The sequence below is a fragment of the Primulina eburnea genome, chromosome 4, assembly GCF_022965805.1.
Source record: "Primulina eburnea isolate SZY01 chromosome 4, ASM2296580v1, whole genome shotgun sequence".
Classification (NCBI taxonomy): Eukaryota; Viridiplantae; Streptophyta; class Magnoliopsida; order Lamiales; family Gesneriaceae; genus Primulina; species Primulina eburnea.
In genome coordinates this window covers 12,924,326-12,934,012 of record NC_133104.1, presented here as the reverse complement: position 1 = coordinate 12,934,012, position 9,687 = coordinate 12,924,326, and the positions used below count along the sequence as shown (strand labels likewise).

The 9,687-nt window shown below is 36.1% G+C and overlaps 1 protein-coding gene across 1 annotated transcript; it reads right to left on the bottom strand.

Moving 5' to 3' along the window:
* Window positions 1-830: 830 nt before the first annotated feature.
* Window positions 831-5,092, bottom strand: LOC140829791 (IQ domain-containing protein IQM2-like). Its single transcript, XM_073193083.1, has 8 exons — window positions 4,908-5,092; window positions 3,848-4,404; window positions 3,690-3,755; window positions 3,520-3,608; window positions 3,340-3,430; window positions 2,106-2,345; window positions 1,893-1,994; window positions 831-1,811 (listed from the first exon to the last, which is right to left on the bottom strand). Exons 2-8 carry the CDS (start codon window positions 4,133-4,135, stop codon window positions 1,119-1,121), a joined length of 1,569 nt encoding a protein of 522 aa, XP_073049184.1. The 5' UTR covers window positions 4,136-4,404; window positions 4,908-5,092; the 3' UTR covers window positions 831-1,118.
* Between the last annotated feature and the right edge of the window lie 4,595 nt (window positions 5,093-9,687).

Sequence of the window (9,687 nt, the reverse complement as noted above, 5' to 3'; positions counted from 1 at the left end):
GTATATGTATATGTATATGATGAAATGAAAAGTATATAATGAAAGAAAAGGTTAATGTTTATGAATGTAATGAAAAAGCTATTTTATTAAAAGTGGTTTCACTGTTGCATGTAGATGTATACGTATTACTTGTTACTATGGTTAAAGCTTGCTAAGTCAACAGACTCACTAAGTGTGGATGATGTAGGTGAGGATTTTGATGTTGAGACATGAGGGTTGAATGCCTGAACTGGCTGGGCGGATGTGGAACTAACCCAAGGACCTATGCATTACTAGTTTTCCGCACAGTTATGATTTTACAGTACTTTAAATATTTTGATGACTTTTATGCTTATGAGTGGTTTTGAGAGGATTTAACATGTTTATATAATTTTTTGAAAAATGCTAGCTTTAAGTTTGGTTTTATGTTTACATTTTACGACTTTTAGTGCAATTTTGGATTTTGAGTAAAATAGATGGTGAGTTTATTTTAAATGGTGCAAAAATATATATTTATATATATAGGTATATTTCAGCCGAAGCCTAAGGATTTTAGATCATAAAAATTCAAGTACATTTTAAAGAAAAACGATTTAGAGACGTTTTAGGTCGAACCCATATAGATCATATTTGACTCAAATGAATTGTAACCAAGTAAATATTATGTGATCACCACTCGTCACACTAATTACGTTTAACCAAAATATTTTTATATTCAACTCATAAAATCCAGCTCATATTATTTTTCAAAAATTTCAAAACTCATTTCTACAAAAAAAAAAAAAAAAAATAGCATGAAAACGGTCATGAAGACAGAAAAATGCATATTTGCATTGGATTAAAGTGGCTATGATAGCACATAAAACTTTAGTATTCATCTTTACGTTGCTTCTGAACAAGATAGGAGTTAGATACATGGTTAAATACAAGAATAGCCTCAGCAATTCCTAGACTATCGTTTCTATGAAAAATAGAAATGAAAGAATGAATGAACCAAAGAATGAGCTCTATGACATTGGGGGCAATAATTTCACAATGAAATATATTGAGCAAAAGTTGAATATTTCAAAAAAATTATATTTCATGTTTTTTCATTTTGCCACTTGAATCTGGCCCTGAACCACACCACCGTATAAGGTTTAGCTACTCGAGTCAACAGGACCCGTTACCGGTAAGGACTGTGTTCTCAAACAATGGCTGCCACTACGAGAAAGAATGCTACCTGTTGGTGTAGATGCCCTTGACCATAAATCAAATCTTAAGCCACGCTCACTTCTTGGGGACAAATTCACATGCTGTAAAGCATGAGACTGGAGTTCGGATTGGTAGTCTCTCAAGCATCCGATTCGAGGTCCAGCTCCGGTACTCCACTTGCAAGATAATTGCTTCCCCAGTTGGTAGGACTTTGTTTCTCTGTGTGAGTTTATTCTTTGCCAAATGATTTGCTCGGACACGACCCCCTCTTTTACTAGATGACGATCTTTTGTCGTGTGAGCATTTTCAAGATTGCTGTTGAGTTGCTCTTCTGATTCTTCATTTCCATCAATAGGTGATTTTGGCTGGAAATTACCGGTGTTTGGCTGGGTAGTTTCGGTTTTTCTCTTGAAAGTCTCTATCAACTCGTGTTTACTTGGAATCAAAAGAGCAGTTGGTTTCCCAATTAAGCCACGAGATGTACTTGGTATATCCTTTTCACTTGAAATATGCTTGTAACTAGCGCATTTCTTATGATCTGATTCATCCAAGTCATCTTCAGAAGAGTTACTTTTAAAGTCTAATACATCTCCCTTCTTTCCTATAGAATCTTCTTCCTCGTCATCAGTCGAATCAAGCTGCATTACATGTATTAAGATTATGCATGCATATACAGGATTATGCTTTCCAATCATGGAACATGAAAGAAAAAGGAATACCTTAACATCAGTGAGATCAACGTTGCTCTCCCTGAGAAATGATATGAAGTCAAGGAAATTTTTGGGGGTTGGACGATAATGACCACTGTGAGGCCAGATGGCCTGTCGAAATAAAAGCGAAAACATGGTAATTAATAAATATACAGAAATTAAAAACAGAAAAAATGAGAATTGTTCGAGAGTTATTCATCAAGGTTCACATTGCAGTGGTACCTTTAAGATGCCTTTTTCGGCAACTATTCTCCCAGCCGCCAACGTAGCTCCTCCAGCCAAGAAACTCGAGTGCTGAAACGAGCCCTTCTTTTTCTTCCCTACATATAAGGTCATCGAGGTGCTGAGCACAAATATCCACTTAGCACCAGTCGGTTCTCGAGTGGTATCAAGAAGCTCTCTGGTTTCCCTATATAAGAGATATCCATCCTCCACTGCAACTTCATAACCCTTTCTTTCCATCTGCAGCATAAGTTTAACAACAATATCATTTCAAGCATCCTCCAAAACGGCATAACAAGTCTTAACAGATCTTTAAAAACCACAAAATGATTTTGAAGACAAACTTGATATTATTTAGAATATGATGTGTTTTTTTATATAATTATATGTAATCTATTTTTAAGAAGGATTTTCATTCATATTTATCCCATTATATTGTCACCCGCATAAAGAGGTAACCATTGTCAATCACAAAGGTTGTATTTTGCTTAGAATTTTATTTGCAAGCACAAACAATAATCAAATGGTTGTCTCATTCTTGTCTTAAACTAATAAAATTTACAGAACAGAGCTCTTGACCGTATGAACAACCAAGAAACTTCTATATTTTAGGGAGAAAATCTATATTAAAAAATATCAAAAGGTTTCCCTAATCTCCAACATATTTATTTAAATTTGAATCTATTTTTTATTAACCACAAACAGCCGTATATTTCATTTGAGTTGAGCGTCAACTTGTTCTGACCATTTTCTCGTCTCTACCAATCGTGTATATTCTTTCGATTCCGGAATACTCCAGCTCGGACAACCCTTAGATTAGTTTTTTTCTCAGTGAGCTATAGGCTCTTAACTAAAGACCGACTTCCCAACTCCTTGATAGATCGGATTAAACAAAATGCCTTTGTTGAGCTCCAAACGTCTCAACAGTTGGAAAATTCCTGTATGTTTTTCCAGCCACGTAATGCTCAGTTATGGCTACTCTTATAACTTTTTGGACACAGTATCAATAAATTTCAAGCCCTTGCTAAAGGTGATGATTGTCTTCTAAATGGAGAGAAATTTATAGAGTTTTTAGATCTCTGAGCATTGTATCATAGATGTATTTGTCGAGAACAAAATTATAAGAATTCTATGCTGTGTTGCTTGTTTGTTCACTAGATTTCTACTACTGTTTTAAAATTCAACAGAAGCTACTCTGTCAAAATTAAAGAATTTAAGAAGATGAAGGACGCACCGGACCAAGAGACTTAATACACTGTTGCTGAAGCTTAGAACGGGGGCACTTCTCAATAAGATTGAGCTCCTTTCCTTCTCCTATGTCTAGCCTGAAAGAACTTGAGTTGTTTAGACAATAAAAGAATATTAAAGGTCAGCCTCTTGAATAATAGTTTCTGGAAGTTTAAAAGATAATTACCAGTAGAAGAAGGGCTCTTTGCTTTGAGAATTCAACCATTTCACATAATAAAAATGTAGATTGTGCCCATAGCGATGCCTTGGATCAATCTGCTTGATACAAATTCAGTTAAATCAGCATATTTTTTAATTTTTCATTAATAAGGCAGAGGAGAAAAATGATTTACTTACAGCTTCAAGCCAATGTTGTAAAGCAAGTTTCTGAGCTTTCCCATTCTTTGACAAACCTTTTCCAACCTGGAATCAGTAAGATAACTCGCAAAAGTTTATCAATGAGAATTAGAAAAAAAACTAAACTTGTGGACGCGTATGTTTTAATCAGAGCTTACCTTGGCAGCCCTTGTTCTTGCTCTTGACCACCGTGAAATAGCAGTCTCGTGTTTCCCAAGATCAAAGAAAGAAACCGAACTGTGCTTGAGTTCCGCAAAATCTAAAACCTTCCACCAACTTTGCTCGACAAGAACTGCACAGTCTGCCAACTTTCTTCTCGTTCGGAAGCTCTTGTAAACCTTCTGTAACTTTACAGCAGCCTCATTTTTGGGGCTGCTTGGATCCTTAACCGCAGTTTTTTTTTCACATGTATGATTATCATCTCCTGGAACTTTTGTATATATCATAGTTTAGTTATTTGTTGACATATTTTTAAAAGATTCCAACAAAAGTTTTCCAGAGCCAAATGATGGCAAAACTTTATGTTCAAAGATTTTGTCCTCGAAACTCAGCCTGGACCGGAGTCTTCTGACCATCGTCCCCAAGGTCGATCGATTTTCCGATCACCGATTCGATACCATTCTCTAGATCACAATATGTGGCAAGCGGGCATGACCAAGATACACCTATGCAATTTCAAAATGGACTTTGAGACAAACGAACTTCTTCAATAATACTGAATTTATGAAATCAGCATAAATACAGAAGCCTGATTACTTTATGCATCATTCTATACTAACTTCAATGAAGTCACTTATAAAGAACAATTACAATCATAAACAATATGATCATCACCTTGTTACTAAAAACGAAAAATATATATTATGAGCACTAAGACTAAACAATAAAGCATTTCCACGTCCAAGATCCAATAAACGGCCGAAAAGATTCACCAAATCAGAAAATTCCACAACCCGTTTCAATCCATTATTTTCTCAAAACCAATCAAAGAAGCTTAACCGTGCTAAACAAGCGAAGAGCATAAAATGCACTAGCTATTGGAAGGAACGACTCTCAAAAACACCAAAGATATCACACACCAATAAAACCCAGATATTATATACACCAGTGAGCATAAAAATCTACAAATAGCTCATCCAACGTAAACATCGAACAAGGAATAGACCCGGCGAAAGTAGTAATAATCCTTATAAAAAGAGAAGCTGAGAAAAAGACTACCGCGATGCGAATCTTTGCTAGAAATCTTGAATAGATGACGATTTGATCGATTAGAAATTCCAGATTTTACGCTAATTCAGAAGATGAAATATGGGAAAAGATCAAACAACGTATTTCGTATTCTGCATTGAAGGCTAGTTTTTATTATTATAGAGAGATGGCGGAGGTACATGGAAGACACGGTTGCGGAGAGAGAGAGAGAGAGCTGCGTGGAAATGGAATAATAATTTTTACTTTTTCTATTTTTAAAATATTTTTTAATTTGAAGAAATAGTTTTTCAAAAAAAATTCGGGCTTTTGATGTTGATTGAATGATTCAAATTATTATTGCTGGTTTTTAGGAGTTTGGTTGTTTGTTAGTCTAGAGTTCTTGTAGAGAACAAGTCAATAAGTTTATGGTCCTTGTTTATAGCATTTACTGTTATTCTAGTACTATTTAAATATGTGGTTGTACTTGACATTTCAATAAGAGAAGTGAATTGGCATAATTCTTTGTTCTTTGTATTCTCTCTCAATAATTTATTGTCAAAGTGTTTTCCTCAAGTGCCAACAATTGTGGTATCAGAGCCAGAGGTTAGGTAACCTTCTTAAAAAAAAAATACGAGAGCAAAAGTGAGTCAGAGACAAAGAAAAAAAAAGGGGAGAACAGTAAGAGAAATCTACGATAAAGCCATGTCTGCAAATGGTACAAACACTGTAGCTCAATCCCTTATTCCAATTTTTAAAGGAGTAAATTATCATTTTTGGAGCCTCAAAATGCAAACTCTCTTCAAATCTCAAGAGCTATGGGACCTAGTAGAGAATGGGTTTGAAGAAAAAAATTCAGGCGAGCCCGACCAACAAATGCGGGAAAATCGCAAGAAAGATTCCAAGGCTCTTTTCATGATTCAACAAGCTCTTGATGATGAAATATTTCCTAGAATTGTTGCAGCAACTACTTCTCGTGAGGCATGGCAGATCTTAAGGCAAGAATAAATGGGAGACAAAAAGGTAATAGTTGTAAAATTGCAAACTCTTCGTCGAGATTTTGAGACATTGGTTATGCAAGAAAAAGAATCTGTGCAAGATTATCTGTCTAGAGTATCTGGGACAGTTAATCAAATGAAATCATATGGTGAAAATATTATTGATGAGATTGTTGTATGTAAAATCTTGAGAAGTTTAACATCAAAATTTGATAATGTTGTTGCTGCAATTGAAGAGTCAAAGGACCTGTCAATTTATACATTTGATGAATTAATGAGTTCTCTGTTAGCCCATGAAGCTAGGCTTAACAGAACACATGAAAAGGTTGAGGAAAAAGCATTTCAAGTGAAAGGAGAGTCCTCTTACAAGGCAAAATCAGAAGATTCAGCAGGCGCTGGTAGAGGTAGAGGCAATTTCAGAGGCAGAGGCAGAGGCAGAGGTAGAAGCACATGCAACTCCTATGGTCAAGATCGTGGTGGCGGGAGAGGTAGAGGTCAATTTTTTAACTTCCGTCAACACAAGAGTACAATACAATGCCGGTATTGCAAGTTGAATGGCCATAAGGAAGTTGAGTGTTGGACAAAGCAGAGAGATGAGCAAAACAACGTCAATTTCACCGAAAAAGTGGAAAAAGAAAATCACGAAAGTAAGTTGTTCATAGCTCATTCTCCCATCACTGATGCCGTAAGTAGTGTTTGGTATGTTGATAGTGGATGCTCAAATCATATGTCTAGTTCAAGATCCTTGTTTGAAGATCTTGATGAGACACATAAAAGTGTAGTTCGGCTCGGTGATAACAAGCAAGTCCAAGTTGAGGGAAAAGGCACAATCACTATCAAGACTGTGCAAGGTAATGCAAAACTCATCCATGATGTACAATTTGTGCCTAGTTTAGCTCATAATTTGTTAAGTGTTGGACAATTGATGACTAGTGGTTATTCAATTGCTTTTGATGACGATGCATGTGCTATTCATGATAAGAAAACGGGTCAAATCTTGGCAGCTGTTTGTATGACACAAAACAGAATGTTTCCTCTTGATGTATCAAATTTTGAGAACAATGCTTTAGTTGTTTCAGGGAATAACGAGGCTAAACTATGGCATTTATGTTATGGACGTTTGAATGTGAATGGTTTGAAAGTTTTGAGTAGAAAAAGAATGGTAGTTGGTTTACCGAAAATAGGTGAACTTTATTTTTGTGAAGGATGTGTTTATGGGAAACAGCACAGGAAATCATTTCAAGTTGGAAAATCATGGAGAGCTTCAAAGTGTCTTGAACTTGTGCATGCTGATTTGTGTGGGCCAATGAAGACTGAGTCAATTGGTGGAAGTAAGTATTTTTTGAAGTTTACTGATGATTATAGCCGCATGAGTTGGATTTATTTCTTGAAATTAAAATCTGAAACTTTTGAGAATTTTAAGAAATTTAAGGCATTGGTGGAGAAGCAAAATGGAAACAACATAAAAGCACTACGAACCGATCGAGGTAGTGAATTCTTATCTAATGATTTTGTTAATTTTTGCGATGAGAATGGTATTCGCAGAGAACTTACAGCACCATACTCACCGGAACAAAATGGCATTGCGGAACGAAAAAATCGAACGGTTGTGGAAATGGCTAGAAGCCTGCTTAAAGCAAAGGGGATTCCAGATGAGTTTTGGGGAGAAGCAGTTGCAACAGCAGTATATCTTTTGAATATCTCTCCAACAAAGGCTGTTTTGAATCGGACACCTTATGAAGCATGGAAAGGCAAGAAGCCTCGAGTAAGCCACTTAAAAGTCTTTGGTTGTATAGCATACGCTTTGGTTAATATTCGTTCTAATCTTGATAAAAAATCTGAAAAATGTATTTTTATTGGATATAGTCCTCAATCCAAAGCTTATCATCTGTATAATCCCATAAGTGGCAAGGTGATTGTTAGCAGGAATGTTGTGTTCAATGAAGAAAGTAGCTGGAATTGGAATATTTATAAAGAAGACAATGTTCAAGTTTTGACAAATACTGAAATTCAGAAAGCAGAAACACCATCATCTGAAGAAGAACTACTTTCATGTCCAAGTAATTTATCAACTGGTGACAGTGGTATCACAAGTTCACCAAGTTCTCCATTACTTGGGTCCTCTAGTGAGACACCACCAAAGAAATTAAGATCTCTAAAAGAAATATATGATTCTTGTAGCTTTGCCTTATATGTCTCTGACCCAACTTGTTTTGAAGAAGCAGCAAAACAATATGATTGGCAGGTTGCTATGGCAGAAGAGATACAATCCATTGAGAAAAATGCAACGTGGGTGTTGATTGATGTTCCTAAAGACAAAAATGTTATAGGACTCAAGTGGGTGTTCCGAACAAAGTATAATGCTGATGGAAGCATTCAAAAACGAAAAGCTCGGCTTGTTGTCAAGGGATACTCACAACAACAAGGTATAGACTATGACGAGACTTTTTCTCCGGTTGCTCGATTCGAGACTGTAAGAATTTTTTTGGCTGTCGCTGCTCAATTGCAATTGCCTGTTTATCAATTCGATGTGAAATCTGCCTTTTTGAATGGTGTTTTGGAAAAGGAGGTTTTTGTGTCTCAACCTCAAGGCTTTGTTATCAATGGCACCGAAGACAAAGTCTACCGGTTAAGAAAAGCTATCTACGGTTTAAAGCAAGCTCCTCGCGCTTGGTATGGTAAAATTGATTCCTTTTTCCATAATAACGGATTCACAAGAAGTGAGATGAGCCCACTCTTTACGTGAAGAGACAAGGAAATGGAGATTTTTTGATAGTTTGTCTATACGTTGATGATATGATTTATATGGGTTCCTCAAAATTATTAATTGATGATTTTAAGTCTTGCATGATGAGAAACTTTGAGATGACATATTTGGGCTTGCTACAATATTTTTTTGGGCTTGAGGTGAAGCAAGGTGAAGAAGGAATTTTTTTGTGTCAAAAGAAATATGCTGCAGACCTTTTGACAAAATTCAATATGAGCAATTGTGAGGTAGCAATTACACCAATGAACATTAATGAAAAGCTACAGCGTGAAGATGGAACAAAAAAAGCTAATCCAAACTTGTTTCGAAGTTTAGTTGGTGGTTTAAATTATTTGACGCATACTCGACCTGACATTGCTTTTTCCGTTAGTGTTGTGTCCAGATTCATGCAAAGTCCTACAAAGCAACACTTTGGTGCAGCAAAAAGGATCCTTCGATACGTGGCTGGAACAGTTGACTCAGGTATCTGGTATGCTAAAGCAATGAGTTTCAAATTAAATGAGTTTACTGACAGCGACTGGGCAGGATGTTTGGATGATCGAAGGAGCACTTCGGGCAATGCCTTTAGCCTTGGATTTGGAGCTGTGACATGGAGTTCAAAGAAGCAAGAAACAATTGGTATATCTTCATCTGAAGCAGAGTATACAGCAGCAAGTTCAGCAGCACGACAAGCCTTGTGGCTTAGAAAACTACTTTCTGATTTTGGATTTGAGCAAAAGGAAGCTACGGAAATTTTTTGCGACAACATGTCTACGATTGCAATGAGTAAGAACCCAGCTTTCCATGGTAGAACCAAGCATATAGATGTGCAACATCATTTCATTCGAGAGCTGGTAACCAATCAAAAAATTATGCTGAAGTTTTGTGGCACAAATAAGCAAACTGCTGATATATTCACAAAGTCACTTCCTCAAGCCAAGCATCAGTTTTTTATGTCACAGTTAGGAGTATGTAATTTTGAATCAAGGGGGAGTGTTGTTTGAATGATTCAAATTATTATTGTTGGTTTTTAGGAGTTTGGTTGTTTGTTAGTCTAGAGTTCTCGTAG